The sequence below is a fragment of the Natator depressus genome, chromosome 2 (assembly GCF_965152275.1).
Source record: "Natator depressus isolate rNatDep1 chromosome 2, rNatDep2.hap1, whole genome shotgun sequence".
NCBI lineage: Eukaryota > Metazoa > Chordata > Testudines > Cheloniidae > Natator > Natator depressus.
Window position 1 is genome coordinate 33,658,849 of NC_134235.1, and position 18,155 is coordinate 33,677,003.

Consider the following 18,155-nt stretch of genomic DNA (forward strand, 5'->3'; position numbering starts at 1 on the left):
GGAACCAATATCCCTATCTTGGCACCGGAGCACCAAGCTGGCGAGTACATAAACCACAAGGGATACTTTTCAATAGTGCTGCAAGCACTGGTGGATCACAAGGGATGTTTCACCAACAACGTGGGATGGCTGGGAAAGGTACATGACGCTCGCATCTTCAGGAACTCTGGTCTGTTTCAAAAGCTGCAGGAAGGGACTTTATTCCCAGACCAGAAAATAACCTTTGGGGATGTTGAAATGCCTATAGTTATCCTTGGGGACCCAGCCTACCCCTTAATGCCTCATGAAGCCATTCACAGGCAGCCTGGACAGTCATCAGGAGCTGTTCAACTACAGGCTGAGCAAGTGCAGAATGGTGGTAGAATGTGCATTTGCATGTTTAAAAGCGCACTGGCACAGTTTACTGACTCAGTTAGACCTCAGCGAAACCAATATTCCCACTGTTATTACTGCTTGCTGTGCGCTCCACAATATCTGTGAGAATAAGGGGGAGACGTTTATGGTAGGGTGGGAGGTTGAGGCAAATGGCCTGGCTGCTGGTTTCACACAGCCAGACACCAGGGCGGTTAGAAGAGCACAGGAGGGCGCGGTGCACATCAGAGAAGCTTTGAAAACCAGTTTCAAGACTGGTCAGGCCACGGTGTGAAAGTTCTGTTTGTTTCTCCTTGATGAAACCCCCCGCCCCTTGGTTCACTCTACTTCCCTGTAAGCTAACCACCTTCCCCTCCTCCCTTCGATCACCACTTGCAGAGGCAATAAAGTCATTGTTGCTTCACATTCATGCAGTCTTTATTAATTCATCACACAAATAGGGGGATAACTACCAAGGTAGCCCAGGAGGGGTGGTGGAAGAGAGAAGCACCAGAAGGGGTGGTGGAGGAGGGAAGGACAAGGCCACACAGCACTTTAAAAGTTTAAAACTTTAAAACTTATTGAATGCCAGACTTCTGTTGCTTGGGCAATCCTCGGGGGTGGAGTAGCTGGGTGGTCGGAGGCCCCCCCCACTGCGTTCTTGGGCGTCTGGCTGAGGAGGCTATGGAACCTGGGGAGGAGGGCGGTTGGTTACAGAGGGGCTGTAGCGGCGGTCTGTGCTCCTGATGCCTTTCCTGCAGCTCAACCCTACGCTGGAGCATATTTGATCCTTCAGCAGCCTCAGCATTGAGTCTTGCCTCCTCTCATCATGCTGCCACCACCTTTCAGCTTCAGCCCTCTCTTCAGCCCGCCACTTACTCTCTTCAGCCTGCCACCTCTCCTCCCAGTCATTCTGTGCTTTCCTGCACTCTGACATTGTCTGTCTCCACGCATTCGTCTGTGCTCTGTCAGTGTGGGAGGACAGCATCATCTCAGAGAACATTTAATCGCGAGTGTGTTTTTTCCGCCTTCTGATCTTTCCTAGCCTCTGGGAAGGAGAAGATCCTGTGATCCTTGAAACACATGCAGCTGGTGGAGAAAAAAAAAAGGGACTGTGGTATTTAAAAAGACACATTTTATAGAAAAATGGGTACACTCTTTCACGGTAAACCTTGCTGTTAACATTACATACATAGCACATGTGCTTTCATTCCAAGGTCGCATTTTGCCTCCCCCCAGCGCATGGCTAGCACCTCCCCCATCCCCGTGGCTAACAGCGGGGAACATTTCTGTTCAGCCACAGGCAAACAGCCCAGCAGGAACGGGCACCTCTGAATGTCCCCTTAAGAAAAGCACCCTATTTCAACCAGGTGACCATGAATGATATCACTCTCCTGAGGATAACACAGAGAGATAAAGAATGGATGTTGTTTGAACGCCAGCAAACATATACTGCAATGCTTTGTTCTACAATGATTCCCGAGTACGTGCTACTGGACTGGAGTGGTAAAGTGTTCTACCATGGTGGATGGAATAAGGCTGCCCTCCCAGGAAACCTTTTGCAAAGGCTTTGGGAGTACATCCAGGAGAGCCGCGAATGCCAGGGCAAATTAATAATTAAACATGCTTGCTTTTAAACCATGTATAGTATTTTAAAAGGTACACTCACCAGAGGTCCCTTCTCCACCTGCCAGGTCTGGGAGGCGGCCTTGGGTGGGTTCAGGGGGTACTGTCTCCAGGTCCAGGGTGAGAAACAGTTCCTGGCTGTCAGGAAAACCGGTTTCTCTGCTTGTTTGCTGTGAGCTATCTACAACCTCATCATCATCATCTTCCTCTTCCCCAAAACCTGCTTCCGTGTTGCCTCCATCTCCATTGAAGGAGTCAAACAACACGGCTGGGGTAGTGGTGGCTGAACCCCCTAAAATGGCATGCTGCTCATCATAGAAACGGCATGTTTTGGGCTCTGACCCGGAGCAGCCGTTCACCTCTCTGTTTTTCTGGTAGGCTTGCGTCAGCTCCTTAAGTTTCATGTGGCACTGCTTCGGGTCCATGTTATGGCCTCTGTCCTTCATGCCCTGGGAGATTTTGACAAATGTTTTGGCATTTTGAAAACTGGAACTGAGTTCTGATAGCACAGATTCCTCTCCCCATACAGCGATCAGATCCCGTACCTCCCGTTCAGTCCATGCTGGAGCTCTTTTGCGATTCTGGGACTCCATCATGGTCACCTCTGCTGATGAGCTCTGCATGGTCACCTGCAGCTTGCCACGCTGGCCAAACAGGAAATTGAAATTCAAAAGTTTGCGGGCCTTTTCCTGTCTACCTGGCCAGTGCATCTGAGTTGAGAGTGCTGTCCAGAGCGGTCACAATGGAGGACTCTGGGATAGCTCACGGAGGCCAATACCATCTAATTGTGTCCACAGTATGCCAAATTCGACCCAGCAAGGCCGATTTCAGTGCTAATCCCCTTGTCTGGGGTGGAGTAAGGAAATCGATTTTAAGAGCCCTTTAAGTCGAAAAAAAGGGCTTCGTCGTGTGGACGGGTGCACGGTTAAATCGATTTAACGCTGTTAAATTCAACCTCAATTCCTAGTGTAGACCAGGGCTTTGAGTATGGTCTTTTAACCGGTTCTGCATCAAATTTATAGAAATTCCATCTAGACCAATTTCCCTAGTTTGCTTATGAGAATGTCATGTGGTACTGTGTCAAAAGTCTTACTAAAATTAAGATATATCACATGACTGCTTCTCCCCCACCCACTAGGCCAATAACAATACAAAGAAGAAAATTATGTTGGTTTGGCATGATTGTTCTTGGGAAATCCATGCTGGCTATTTCTTATAATCCTACCATCCTCTAGGTGCTTACAAATTGACTGTTTAATATTTTGTTTCAGTCTCATTCCAGTTATTGAACTTAGGCTTACTGGTCTCTGATTCCCCGGGTCCTCTTTGTCCCACATCCTTTTATGGATAGGTACTGTGTTTGCTACCTTATCTAAATATTCTCTAACTTGTTCTTTCCCCATTTTGGCTTGTGTTCCTTCCTCCTTATTGTTAATATTAATTGCATTGAGTATTTGGTCACCATTAAGCTTTTTAGTGAAGACTGAAGCAAAATTGAACACCTTAGCCTTCTTGATGTCTTCTTATTAGCTCTCCTTTCCTGTTAAGTAGAGGACCTACACTTGCATTTTGGAAGGGCACAGGGTGGGGGTACGGACTGGGGAGGGCCTGGGATGGAGGTTGACTGTGTTCTACAGTCACATGGTTTGTACAGAAAGCAAATTAGTGAATTTCCTTGCCCCATCCAACTGGCCAGCTTTCTTCCCACTCTGCATCAATTCCAGGATTCCACTAATTATCACCTGTGTCTTTAGCTGTGGGCCTGGTGGCTGCCTCCCTATTCTCCTGCTGTCTCAGTGTGTCTCCTTCTTCATGCATAGCAACTGCTTACCCCAAATCCCAGAGGCTATTTGGATAGTAGAAGAAGGAAATGTGTATTCCCCTCATCACCAATCTGGCTGGGCTCCCTCTGCTTTTGGCCCACCAAATTATGGAGAGGGTGGGGGGTCCCTCACTGAATCCTCCATGTGCGCTACGGTTCCCTGGATCTCAGCGGGCTGCAGCACTGTTTCTTCACTCAGCCTCTTTTGCACGTTTCCTGGGTGCTGACTCTTAGTCTATACCCCTTCATAGAAATGGAGCCCTGAAGTCCACCCAGGACATATGTTGACCTCCCAAGTCCTCCAGTAGCATCACCCTTTCCCAGAACTCTGCCAAAAGTGTGAGCATTCTGGGTTACAGTTTAACATGGGGACATGGTAGGTATAGATAGCATATCACACACAGACACTTTGTACAGAATTCTAACACATTATTGATCTTTACTTAATCACATGAGACATACACAGATCTATAAGCATTTCTCTGCCTTAGTTTCCTCATCACTCCAGAGCATTCTTTGGGCTAGGATTAGGATCCTCTGTGGGATCCAGATTCCTTCCCCTGCAACTATCTGACTTTTCCGAAACAGGGAGCCCCTCTCCCTAGGTCAGCATGCTTTCCTCTGATTTTGGCCTGTCCATTCCTTTCCTTCCTCCTGCCCAAACTTCCTGTGTGGGCTTTTGTGGGTTTCTCCTCTAACCAACCCAGCCCCTCTGACTTTTAAAGGTTGGTATCAACACCTTGGTGTCTTTGTTTTGTGTTTGTCCAGTTCCAGCCCCCATCCCAGCAGACCAACTTAGCTGAACTGGTTCCACCTTTGGGCACTGTCCTTAGCATGACTATCATGTGGAAAAAAACACTGTCATTAAAGTTAAGTACTCCCCTTTGTCCTTGTTCTGGTTCAGACCTGCTGCAGAGCCTGTCCAAAATGATGAATTCTGCATTTACACAGGGCATTGGTAATACAGCAATTGCCATAGTAACAACTTCATAATATCTTCCATGATATCAACCAAAATCAATAACTTATACAGACAGATTCCCCAAATCATCACACCCCTAAAGTACATCTCTTGACCCTGTTGGCTTCTGATGTATGCTTACTCTTTCTTAGAGTTAGATGAACAACCTTGAAGAAGAAATTGCAGATGAGTTAGGTTGATGGGTTAGTGTTCCTTGCTCAGAGAATCAAATAAGGAAGAAAAACAAGTAGAATGACGTGCATGTCATCAAAAGGAGGCTTCAACAGGTACAGTATATATAGTCCATACAAATATTCTGCATTTCTCTGCTATAGGTGTCTGTGTCTTAAATTACAACCCAATAGATCAAGTATTTAACACCCACAACACACTTCACAAACTGAATCATTCCTCTTTTCCCACCTGCTTCTAGGATGTGCTCTGTGTGGTCTAATTAATGTCCATTTCAGAGCTAAGGAAGAATTTGCTCCAGGGACAGAAATAACATCAATAAACAACATTTAAAGTCTTAGGGTTGAGTCTACACAACTATTAGCAAACTCCCTCACATCTGAGCTCTCAATTATGGCACCTTTGTTAGGCTTACACATGACAAAGCACTTGATACACTTTTCTGTTCCAAACAAGCATCTATCATTTCCTCTTTTGCACTTTCCTCCACTTTCATTTTGGCCTTTGTCATTATTGTTAAACCAGTCTGCAAGGATATGTATTATGAGAGCTATCTTCAGTAATAAAATAACTGCGGGAGGGAAGTGGTGGTTACATTTGTAGAGCTTGGCAGCCATCCAGTTATTAATTAGAGAGATACTGTTGCTCTAATACTAATAACTCAGCCTATTGCCACCTTTCTTTTTGCATTTTACAAAACCTTTTAGCTCATAATAGGCATGAGACCTAGTGAAAACTTGTGATTTAATGCTCTACAGCTTATAACATTATAATTCTAGTTCCTTTTAAAAGGCACTGCTGATGACAGCCAAGAAACAGATGAGCTGATGAGTTTTATCTTAGTAAGGCTGTCTTAAATAAATCTATAGTTCTAGTCTTGCTATTGATTGCTTTTCTGATACTGTCTTCCTATCCGTACCACACCACAGTGCTCCTGTTAGTCTCTTATAAACTTGGACAAATCAATGGGAATATAAAAAAATGGTTTCTTGCTCTTTCCAGTTGTTTAATTAAGAAGAAATGCATTAGCCCAATGATATAGCTACTATTCAGACCCAGTACTGCCTGATTCAACTCCTACTGAAGTTAATGGCAATCTTTCACTTCCTTTAATAGGAGTTGCATCAGACTAGTAGGGAAACAGATCTAAACTGTTAGACTTTTTGACCCTGATCCTACAATAAGCTCCATGTGGGTAGAGCCCCACTGAATGCAGAGGTTACTGCAGAATCAGGGGTTGGGTCTGTAGTCGGTATGCTCCTTTATCCCTTTGTACATAAGCAAAGGAACAATGCAATTTTAGGTTTTACTAAAGGAGGACGTTAGTCTCTGTGGCTGTTTGCAAGTTTCTCTCTGAGCAGGCAATTGCAGATTGGAAAGGTAGGAAAGTGATGTAGTGATCACATTTTGAGGAAAATCTGACACTGTAGGTCAGTATAACAAAGCCAGGGCCTGAGACAAAATTCCATGGAAAGATCATCTAAATTCTGTGACAATGTTAATTTATTCCTTCCCAATGAAATATCTTCATTCCCTCCCTCCGTCCTCCCCCCTCCCCCGCATATTAAAAGTACTGAAGACATAAAATTCAGCAATAATTATTTTCAAAGGTTTTTTTCCCTCTTATTCTCCCCTGTCCAGCTCCATATCTCAGTCCTCCTTGTTGTGATCTCCAGGCTGCTCTATACAAGAGATTATGCATTCATTTTTGCTTAGAAGAGAAATTCCCTTTCTAACTTACAATGGGTTGGGCTGGGTTGGGTTGGGTTGGGTCAGCTCCACTGTCAGGTGTGAGGAAACTGGAATAGTTACTGCCTGGGTACACTGAAATAATGTTTATAGCTGTTTTTCTGAATCTCTTTGTAGGCTCCTGAGTGCTTCTAAAAATTAAAATAGAGCTGGGACAGATCAAATGAGTCAAGATAGAAAGGATTCAAAAGAGTCAAACTGAGGAAAGGTTTCCCATCTCATCCCAGATTGTTGTCTGAAATGGTAACCTTCAGCAGTAAATTATAACTACTGTATTAATATTTATTTGTATTGAGGTAGTGCCAGCGGCCCTGATAAGGAATCAGGGCCCCATTCCGCTCTGCACTGAACACACATAAAGCAAAAAGATGGCCCCTACTCCAAAGATATTACAAATTATGTGATGCCTTTTTATGGCATTCTGAACTCCCCATCCTATCCAAACCTACCCATATGTTGTCCTTTCTAGCTCATAAATCACTATGGTACCACTTGTGCCACCCTTCCTCACATCAAGTAGAATCTTACTACACTAGCAGCTGAATTGACTATAGTGGAACTATTAGTGTAGCAAGGTTTTATTCAATCTGAGTAAAGGATATCCAATAGGCCCTATGTGATCATAGCTTCCTCTTTTGGTGTCTCCTCTCCACTGCCCTATCCTTGCTGCCTTGGATTCTGTCAATAAGGATTGTGGATTATAGAATATAAAACCTTTTAGAACAGCTTTATTCACAAATCAAAGAGCAAGAGAGTTCCAGAAATTAAAAACCACACCCTCATGGGAAAATACAATTCTTCTTAGCTCTCAGTGATTTGATTCACAGCCCATACCTTTAGAAGTTTCTCAGTTAAACATCCTTAAATCAAGGTAGGTAAGGTTGTGACCAGGTGCCAGCTCATGCCAAGGTCCCTAGACCTCACTGAAACTGACAAATGCATAGCTGGAAACCAGTCTGGCTCATGTCCATGTTAGTATTGTTAAAACAGATATTAGATTTATTGAGATGTGTCTAGTGTTTGGACTTTATGAAATGCTTTTGAGTTGCTCCATGCCTTAATCTCACTTATAAGATCTGTATCCTGTGTTATAAGGTAATACTTCAATGTGCTTTGTAACTTTAAAAGTGTTTGATATGAAACTGGAAACCCACATAGTCAGGAGAGAAGCATTACCAAGTGTGAGATACTAGTTTACCATAGAGGTGTCATCTCCTGCCCACCCAAAGCAGGTCTATGGACACCGGACAAACTATTGTGGAACATCAGTGAACAAAAGCCTTTGCTGATTGTTCCCCCCAAACACATGAAGAGGGGATGTGCACAAACCCTCATTCCATCACAGTTTGAACTCTGGAGGAAGGGAATAGAAATTCCTAACCAGAAAGATCTGTATCACTGTGCTGCTTGGAATTTGGAGACGGCATAAGCAAGGGATCCCCAAAGGATCCTTAGCCCCAAAGGACATATAGAGTTTGCATATTACAGTAGCACTATTACCTTTTGAAACCTAAGACTGTAACTCATTGGTGAGTGCATGTTTACCTGCTTTAACCTTGTGATTAACTCTCATTTCTTTTTCCTAGTTAATAAATCTTTAGTTAGTTTATTACAGGATTAGGTACAAGCATTGTTTTTGGTATGAGATCTAAGGTACAATTGACCTGGGGTAAGTGACTGGTCCTTTGGGACTGGGCGTAACCTGAATATTGTTGTGATTTTTGGTGTAAGGGATGATATATTACAAAGGCAGGCTTGCCTAGGTGGTGACATAGACTGGAATCCCCAAGGGGACTCTCTGTGACTTCATGTTAAGGCTGTTATAGTGCTTTAGGAGTTCACACTTGTTACTTGGTTGATGAAATCTAATTATACAACAGACAGCTAGTTTGGAGTTTGTGCCCTCTTCCTTGACAGTCTGCCCTGAGGTTGGCACTTATGAGCCACTCTAGACAACTTGAAAGAAGTAATGTCTTTTATTAGACCAATAAAAGATATTACCTCATCTTCCTTGTCTCTTTCATATCATGGGACCAACACAGCTACAACACTGCAATCCTTAAATTCAGTTATTTTCCAGTAGTTATGGCCATATTATATATAATCCTGTTTCTGGACTCCCATAGTACTGTAGTTTGTTCCTTTCATGGCTGGCATTATCATTATTACCCTTTTCAAGTCATCAGGTCATTTGTCGGTCTCACATAGAGTTTCAATGATATCATTTATTCAGAATGTTTGACATCTGCCTCTTTGGTTTGTTCTAGAGTCTTTGCTGTACTTAACCATTTCTTGTTTGAGGATAGTTGACAGGCTGAGCTTTTATTGATGAATCCATCACTGTACCTTCTCATGAATAAAATGGTGATGAATAGATATGGATGTGGTAGGAATAACCAACTGGAATCTGGCTAGTTTCTCCAGGATGATTGGTTAATCCGTCCTTTCCAGTACCCAGAAAAAAAGTGTATAGCTGATTTGTATCTGTAAAGTTTTGAAAGCCATCATGCACAAACTGCACAAAGAGAAACTAGCTATTTTAAAATAATGCTCGCAATATGCTTATACACCTCCTACATTACTGACTGCCTTTACTCCTCATATGCTGCACCGCATGTGACCTCGGGAAAACTGCTACTTCATAGCTCCATGTAAGCTTTTTTCCATTTATACAACAAAATTATCCTCTCTGTATAAACAATATTCACAGTACTGATCCCTGTTAGATCCTTTGTGCTTACTCGTTCCATGCTTAAGATCTTCAGTTACATTCATGAGCATTCCATATGCAATGAGAGTGTGGAATATATAATGTAGATTAGAGAGAACAGCATTACCTATAGACTTTAGGGACAAGAATCACTCATATGCCTGAGTATATCTAACTCTACTGATAAAACTATCACCTGGATACATACAATAATATATGGCTCTTATATAGCACTTTTCATCTATAGGTCTCAAAGCACTTCTATAAAGGAGGGCAATATCATTGCCCCATTTTACAGATGGGGAAACTGAAGCTCAGAGTGGTGGAGTGAATTGCCCAAGGCTATGCAGCAGGCCATGGCAAAGCCATCTATAGAACCTAGTTCTCCTGAGTCCCAGTCCCGTGCTTTAGCCAGTAGGCCATAAGTACCTGGTATGAAAGAAGGGAAGGCATGAAATTTGTCACATTCACACAGAGCCATAACTAACCATTTTAGTGCCCGGGGCGAGCAGTAATATTTGCTCCCTGTTGAGGCAATGTGTGGAGGGGGCACGTGGGGGCACATGACCTCCTAGATTTCTGCCTCCCATTTAGCACAGAGGTTTTCAAACTGTGGGGCGTGCCTCCCTAGGGGGATGTGGCCCAGAGTTTGAAAACTGTCACCTCCTGCCAGAAGTTGGCAGATTGGAAGCTGGTGGGATCTGCTTGGGCCCTTGGCTGCCCCGCCCCAGCCCCATGGTTGCCAGGCTTGCGGTCACGCAGCCCAAGCTCTGAACTCAGCCATGTGAGCCCGTTGTGCAGCCCAGGCATTGGGGGCAGGCGGCTACAGGCAGGGGAGACTCGCTTCCACCAGCTCCCGAAACCAAGGCTGTGAGAATGGAGCGACCCCTAGAGTTATCATATTTCAAGGTCCCAAATAGAGGACACTGTTGGTGGGAGGGGGAGGAAGAGCTGGAGTGGGCTTTGGGGGTGATGGAGGCGTGTCTGTGTATTGTAAAGGAGATTCAGGGGTGCTGGAGGGGGTATTTGGAGGCACTGGAGGGGGTATCTGTGGCAGGGGTATCAATGAGAGGTGGGCTGTGGGGTGGGATAGGCCGGCTTAATAGGGGAGCCCCAGCTACTGCTGCTGCTGAGGGGACACTGCATGCGTGACTCCCACTCCCCCGCATTCCCTTACCCTCTTCTATTCCCCATCATATCCCCCTCAGCTCCCTTACCCTATATCCTCCACCCCTACACCCGCCTTGCCTTGCACCCCTTTCCCTCCCCCGCCCCCACAGGCACTCACCATTGTACAGGATGATGGCTATATAGGGCACCCAGCACATGTAGAAGGGGAAGCAGACCGGCCCTAGGACTCAGGAGGCAGTGTCCAGCTGCAGCGGCACCAGCGGTAGGGGAAGCAGCTCCATACGCCCTCAGCTCCTGGCCCGGGCCTCTGTCTGGAGGACAATGCCCCCCTCTCCCAAATTATGCTCATGGACTCTGGCTGATGCAGCTGGGTCCAATCCTGGGGGCTCTGATGCCACAGGGCCCAATCTTGTGTTGCCCCATTTTTGTGCCCCTGCCAGCTCTGCTCCTCTCAGCCCGCCCTAGTTACAGCCCTGCAATCACATTTTTCAACAGCTTATGTCGGTGTGATGCTGTATGATTGAAATATGACCATTTGTATCACTGATATTGCCACCGTTAGACAATTGCAACAAATCTTGCCCAAAGAATGTCATGTGTCAATGGAAAAATTATGATTTGCCAAATAAGACTATCCTGTTTAATAATATGGAGATATACCTATCTCATAGAACTGAAAGGGACCTTGAAAGGTCATCGAGTTGAGTCCAGTCCCCTGCCTTCATAGCAGGACCAAGTATCGTCCCTTATTTTTGCCCCAGATCCCTAAATGGCCCCCCTCAAGGATTGAACTCACAACCCTAGGTTTAGCAAGCCAATACTCAAACCACTGAGCAAAGTTGTGAAATGGGGAGACCACGTGGCATCAAATAATTTCAGAGTCAGAAGAATTTTTCTTTATTCCACTCTGCTAGCTCACATGGGGAGCGTGAAGTACTAAAACCTCAGTGGTCAGCCAGGAGATTGTGCATGAGATATTGACAACTACAGGAGGCAGGATACTAGAATAGATGGGCCAATGAACTCATCCAATATGGCAAACTATGTTCATAAAAAAATAACACCGCCCTGTAATGCTTGGAATTACTTGGAATTTTCAGAGCTAGTTTTATTAATCACTAGTGGCAAGCAATTTGAGTTTGAAAACACATCTGCGTGAAATCCTGATCCCACTGAATTCCATAGGTGTTTTTTCATTGACTTCAATTAGGCCAAGGTTTCACCTTCTGTCTCTCTCTTTCTCCTTTTGTCTGTTCATTTAGGGTTTTCTTGGCATCAGCTGGGGTTGGGATCAGAAAATTATTCAAAATAACCCCCTATTTAGGCAGGCATCTGAATGTTTCTGGTCTGTTCAACCAGAGAGTATAATTTGGCTATACCTATCTTTTGGTGGTGGTTATATCACCTTTCTTTGTCTCCCTCGCTCAGTGATGTGCACTAGTTATCATTACTAAGGCTGCGTGTCTATCACGGAGGTCATGGAAGTCATGGATTCCGTGACTTTCCATGACTTCTGCAGCGGCTGGTGCAGCTGGCTCTGGGGCTGCCCAAGCAGATCAGGCAGCTGTTGCGGGGTCAGTCTCTGGCCACCCACCCCCCACTCCCAGCAGCAGCAGATTGGGTATGGGAGGAGACTCAGGGCTGGGGCAGGGAGTTGGGGTGTGGAGTGATGCTTACCTGGGGAGGGGGTTCCCCGAAAGTCGCTGGCATGTCCCTGCAGCTCCTAGGCCCAAGTTTTAGTTAGGGCTATACAGTACAAGTCATGGACAGGTCACGGGCCGTGAATTTTTGTTTACTGCCCGTGACCTGTCTATGAATTTTACTAAAAATACCTATGACTAAAATGTAGCCTTAATCATTACCCTTTAAATCAGAACAGATCATCTGGCTTTATGATTAATGCCTCTCATCTTTGTAACAACACTGAGCATACTTAAAAGCCTCATCAAGCTAATTAGTAAGAATGCATTTGAGTCAGCCATGAGGTTTAGGGCCTGCAGCACAGTTCAGCTATGAGTCCCACAGAAGTATTACGTCTGGTGTGTTTAGCTGTGACTTCAAAGTAATATTTGGGTGCTTTGTACCTTTTGCTTTAATGGAGATCAGAGAGACAGCACTCAATGGCATGTCTGTGCTGGTTTCATCCGGACTTATGCCTTTAAAACTAATTTCAATCTATTGGAGTTGATCAGAATATTCCTATTATGAAACGTCCTAAATTACTCAGCTGTGGTTGATGATGAGATAATTAAGCAACACCTATGTATGAGGACAATAAAGATGGGACAGAGACAAAATAAAATGGGTTAATTAATATCCTGTATAGAGAAAAATAAAAATCTGAGATAAACGTAGAACTTTAATTGTGAGACTATTTTTGGCCTTTATAATTAGGTTACTGTGTTGGTTCTATTTTTGTCATTGCTTTAAAAAAAAGACTTGCAGCTAAAATGCTATATCTGATTTTGCATTCTGTTTTCTTAATTTATACGGGCTGATTCTGCTTTCATTTACCCTAGTTTTACACTGTTGTGATTCTATTGATTTTAGTGCTGTAACTTCTGATTTACATTGGTGTAATTTAGTAGAGAATCGGGCTCACAGAACCTAATTCTGCATGCCTGTCTCAGTCAAAACTCCCATCAACAACAATGAAAGCTTTGCTTGGAAAAGGAGGTTGGGTCCCTCCTTCGCTCAAGGCTGATCCAATAGCCTCCAAAGTCAATGGAAAGACTCCATGGAAGCTGGATAAAGTTGAACTCATCCTAATAAGCAGCTATATCTGATCACTTGAGTGAACTTTGAGTAAAATATGAGATTTTTCACAAATTCATGAATCTTTAACCACTACCCAGGTGTTGGCATTTCTGCAAATTAATGCATCTTTCCTCTGTGAAAATGATCAGCCTTATTCATCAGATCTATTTTTGACTAAGAAAACAAAATTCAGTGGGATTTGTACCTATCTTGCTGTTTTAATGGTGTTGCATTAACAAATGTCCTCCAGGTTAGATGCTAAGTCTCTTTCCCCCCCAAATCCCACATTTTGGTGTTACAAAACATCTTTTTTTGTGCAACTGTGAAAGTTACACTCGTAGTCACCAGTATGCTCTGTGGTTCCCAAATCATGTACTACAGAATAGGATGATAGTGAAGCTAGAGCAAAACAAGGTAAGAACTGCTTTGGCCCCAGACTACAGTCATCAAAATGAATCCATCATCTCTTTTTTCCTCCCATCCTCCATTGTATAAGTTACCCAACCCATCTCTGTTCTTCTCCCCTTCAACAGAGGCCCAATCCTGCTCTCATTGAAGTCAATTGAAATATTTATTGGCTTTAATGGTGGGATCAGGCCTAGGTCAGAAAACTTGGTTTTAGACTATTCAGACTCCATTCACAACCCACACACACCCAGGGATGAACTTGGTGCAGTGTGTCCATGGCGTCCTTTCATCAGAAGACTGCTTCCTGCACTGAAAAATACTACTGTCACAGCCACTGTAGCTCCCTGAAATGTACCCTGGGCAGCCACCTGGATTTACACAGATCCCTGAGCAGAATGATGAATTAAGCACAAGTGCAGGGCTAAGCATCCCTGAGCTGTGATGCTTGTTGCAGACATCCATCTCATGACACTGCATTCAGTATCAATTCTGAGATGAGACAAGATATTTTTGTGGGATGTCGGGTTCTTTCAGAGTGGAAGGAAGTTTACACAATATTTGGAGCCTCATACATTACATTAGAAATATTGCAACAGTCTGTCTTAAGAGGGAAATCATGTCTTCATTACCTGATTCTTCAGGATCTAGATCCTGCCCCCTGCCCAACTATGTCTAGAGTATAAAGAAAGATTGACAATTCCAGAGCTGAATTTCCTGTAAGCAGATCCTTTGTAGTGTACTGTAGTCAGAAAAGTGACACTCCAAATAATTGTAATATGGGGTTCTATTGTCTTTCAGTGATTGTCAAATCAGATTCACTCATTTGGCAAGTGCAAAGGTGCCTTGACCAATGCCAGATCTACAAACTGAAAGTCAAGCATTATATCTATTTGGTTTCAGAGTAGCAGCCGTGTTAGTCTGTATTCGCAAAAAGAAAAGGAGGACTTGTGGCACCTTAGAGACTAACCAATTTATTTGAGCATAAGCTTTTGTGAGCTACAGCTCACTTTCACTCATCCTAACAAGCAATAAAAAAATCCTGCATTTGTAATAGACAAGTGCTTTGTTGATTATGCTTAAGAAAGAAAACAATCCAGCCCATCTTTTTATACCTATGTCAGCTCTGTAGTGAGTGAAAAGTGTATTTTCTGAGTGAAAGTGTATTTAGTCGCCCAAGTAAGCCATTAAAGCTCAGAGTACACACAATGCACAGTTGAATAAGATGCCACTTAAACAGTCTTTCTTGTGACCATATGTACACTTTCAATAAAGTATATTTATTGATGATACTTCCTTTGGAAATGCAACTTTTTAAAAATGAAAATAAATTATTATGAACACTGTTAGCTCTGCTGCACTGAAATTATTTAAACACAGCCCATCATTTGAAGTAGGTCAATTTTCCTTTATAGTAATGGTTAGCAATTTGTTGTGACTCCTAAGTCCCAAAACGTTAACCATAGAAAACACTGGTATAGATAAGTCATAGAATTAGGAAATCAAAGATAATAGAGATGGGAAAGACTTATTAGATCATTTAGATCATACCACTTCCAATGCAGAATTGCTTCCTAGTTCTTCTAGTCCTCCATTCCTCTAGTAATCCAGTCCAGTTTTCAGTGTCACCAGCAATGGAGTTTCAAAGTCACCATGATCCTGAATCTTGTATGAGGGTATAACAGTGATCCTGAATTATACAGATTTGGGGCTGATTAGTATTGTTTGGTTTCAGAGTAGCAGCCGTGTTAGTCTGTATCCGCAAAAAGAAAAGGAGTACTTGCGGCACCTTCCAGACTAACAAATTTATTTGAGCATAAGCTTTCATGAGCTGTAGCCTTTAAAACTAATTTCAATCTACTGGAGTTGATCAGAATATTCCTATTATGAAACATCCTAAATTACTCAGCTGTAGTTGATGATGAGATAATTAAGCAACACTTAGGTATGGGGACAATAAAGATGGGACAGAGACAAGATAAAATGGGTGAATTAATATCCTGTACAGAGAAAAATAAAAGCTGTAGCTCACGAAAGCTTATGCTCAGATAAATTTGTTAGTCTTTAAGGTGCCACAAGTACTCATTTTCTTTTCACATTGTTTGGTAAACCTCTTACTTTTTCTGCTAGGTTTCTTCATTTTCAGGTCTCATATTTAATCATCAGATAATGATTTTCTGTGAGGTTGAATGAGCAACTCAAAATGTTACAGGTTGCTTTGTCCCAGTACAATTTGTTTTACTACTTGCATGATAAATGTGGTTGCAGACAATTTAGGCAACCCATCCCCTCGGAATAGCAATTTTCACCAAAGTGCTCATTTGGCACTGCTTATGTTACATCAGAATTATGTCAGATAATAATTTGTATTTATTTTTATCATTTCTCTTTAGACTGTATGTTATTGGTATCAAAATGGAACTTAGCCTAATTATATTTAAGTGCAGGTAGTATTCAGCAGATCAATAATTTTCAACAAATAGGAATTTTGCTCAAAGAGTCTGGAGAGATCACCTTGATAATAATCTCCCACAATTGTTTAAACTCTATTCTATAGTTAAGTATACAATGAAAATGTTCCCATTGTATAAGTACGTGCGGTATGTTTTTTACTTAAATATTTGAAATGTAAATAAATGTTTGATTTAATATGCATTATTCATTATAATTTCCCATAATGCAATGTTAAGTGAAACAGTGTTTAAGGTAAATATATATTCCAAAACACACACAGCTGCTGTAAATGGGTCATAAAATGGATGTGACTTACAAGTGCTGAGATCATTCTCCAGAATCCTCCACCTCATGGGCTAGCCAAAATTGGAGGAAAGGAGAACATAATCTTCACTCCCCCTGACATGGATAATGAAGATGAGACCCTCTGTTCCTCCTCTCCTCTCACTTGAAATTGAGATCCCAGTGGTGTCTATTCCCTCCTCTCTCTTTCTCTATCCCAGGGGAAGAGGTATGGTGACCATATTTCCCTACACTGAATATGGGACACCTGGTAAAATTACTCATATTCAAGTGAGTTCAATGGCAATCAGTCAGAACTATGCAGTACAAACATTCAAATTAACATCAAGTTGACTGAGCCCCCGTTAAAAAGAAATACCGTGGAGTTGGATTCTTTTCATTTACCTTCTTATCTTTAAAGCTTTAGGGTTTACACGGGGAGGGGTGACACAAATACCCCCCCCCACAGGGAGACGTGACACACACACACACAATCCCGTACACCTCTCTCACACAGGGGTTGTGACTTACCCTCCATGCCCAGCACTCTCCGCCCTCCATGCCTGGCTGGACATGTTCCTGAGGCAATGCAGCGGGGTGGGCGGCAGAGGCTCACAGGGTCAAATCCCCCCACCCCTGATTTCTGCCAGGATTCATACCAGAACATGGCCAGCAGTAACCTTTCAGCAGTTTGTGGGAGGGAAGGGACAGGATCTGCTTCCAGCTCCAGGGATGGAGGGGTGGGGGAAGGGATGACCTGGCCCATGTCTTTGCAGAGCACTTCCTCCCCACACACACCCTGTGGCTGGAAGCAGCTTGTCTCTTCCTGCCTGCTTAGTGTCGAAAGACAGCTAACACCTCCAGGCTGCTGGTGGCCACTCACATAAGGGGTTAAGCCCTAAGAATGCATTGTGCACCAATGTGACAGATTTATGTTACCAATCTGCCTGAGGTGTCAGGTGATCAGGCTGAGGCCACAGGATTGTTACTAAGTGACTTAGTTTAAAGCTTTATTAATAAAATAATAAAGTAACACATCACTCAGAGAAAGAAAGAAAGAAAGAAAGAAAGAAAGAAAGAAAGAAAGAAAGAAAGAAAGAAAGAAAGTGTTAGTGCCCCAGCCCTAACCCACTTTCATACTCACACACGCACGACCCGAGGCTGGCCAGCCCGGGTATAACATAAGAAGAAGAGGTGGGGAAGGGTGGATCAGAGTTCTTGTCCCGTGCACGGGTCGTTCAGGGTCCACTGTTGATCTCCAACTTGCTTTGGCTTTTAGGAGGGTTTTAAGTCCTGGGTTTTTTGGGGGTGTTTTGTTCAGGGACTTTGTTTCTTGTTCTCTTTGAACTAGTCCAAACCGGCTTTCTGTGCCCTCCTCAGCTTTCCCAAAACACACTGGCTTTAGGGACGCGAGACTTTGTTTTTCCCCTTGCTGGCCTTTGCCGTCTCACTAATTTTTGCAATCTCTGCAGTCCTGCTCAGCTTAGTTCTTCTTTCTCATGGCTGACTGGGGTTGGATAAGATATGAACGCAGCTGCAGACTTCTTGTTGAGCGCCGTGACCTTGGATTGGGGCCAACATCTTATTTTTGGACTGAGCTAGCCAAAGCGTCAAGTTAACCCGTTCTTTGCTCTCTTCCTCCCTCTTCGGCCCCTCGCAACCTGAAAAGGAATCTTCCACTCCACACTCACACCTTTAACCCTTCCCAAAATGCC

The 18,155-nt window shown here is 43.4% G+C and overlaps 1 protein-coding gene across 4 annotated transcripts; it reads right to left on the reverse strand.

The window, feature by feature from the left end:
- Positions 1-850: 850 nt before the first annotated feature.
- On the reverse strand, positions 851-17,988 carry LOC141981302 (uncharacterized). 4 transcript variants are annotated; one of them, XR_012637725.1, is made up of 3 exons: positions 17,585-17,967; positions 15,256-15,394; positions 851-1,440 (listed from the first exon to the last, which is right to left on the reverse strand). XR_012637725.1 is itself a non-coding variant. In XM_074942981.1 (2 exons), the coding sequence occupies exons 1-2, from the start codon at positions 2,598-2,600 to the stop codon at positions 1,355-1,357; spliced, it is 666 nt and encodes a 221-aa protein (XP_074799082.1). In that variant the 5' UTR covers positions 2,601-2,663; the 3' UTR covers positions 851-1,354. The 4 variants fall into 4 exon arrangements, 1 of the variants encoding a protein (XP_074799082.1); XR_012637726.1 differs by lacking the exon at positions 15,256-15,394 and having other exon boundaries at positions 17,585-17,988; XR_012637727.1 differs by lacking the exons at positions 15,256-15,394; positions 17,585-17,967 and adding an exon at positions 16,972-17,152.
- Positions 17,989-18,155: the final 167 nt, after the last annotated feature.

Bases quoted from the DNA above. Each gene is read 5' to 3' on its own strand.
- LOC141981302 (XM_074942981.1), bottom strand. From the start codon at position 2,600: ATGCAGAGCTCATCAGCAGAGGTGACCATGATGGAGTCCCAGAATCGC. The intron at 1,441-2,020 runs GTGAGTGTACCT...TTTCTCCACCAG, and splicing joins AGGTGGAGAAGGGACCTCTG to CTGCATGTGTTTCAAGGATC.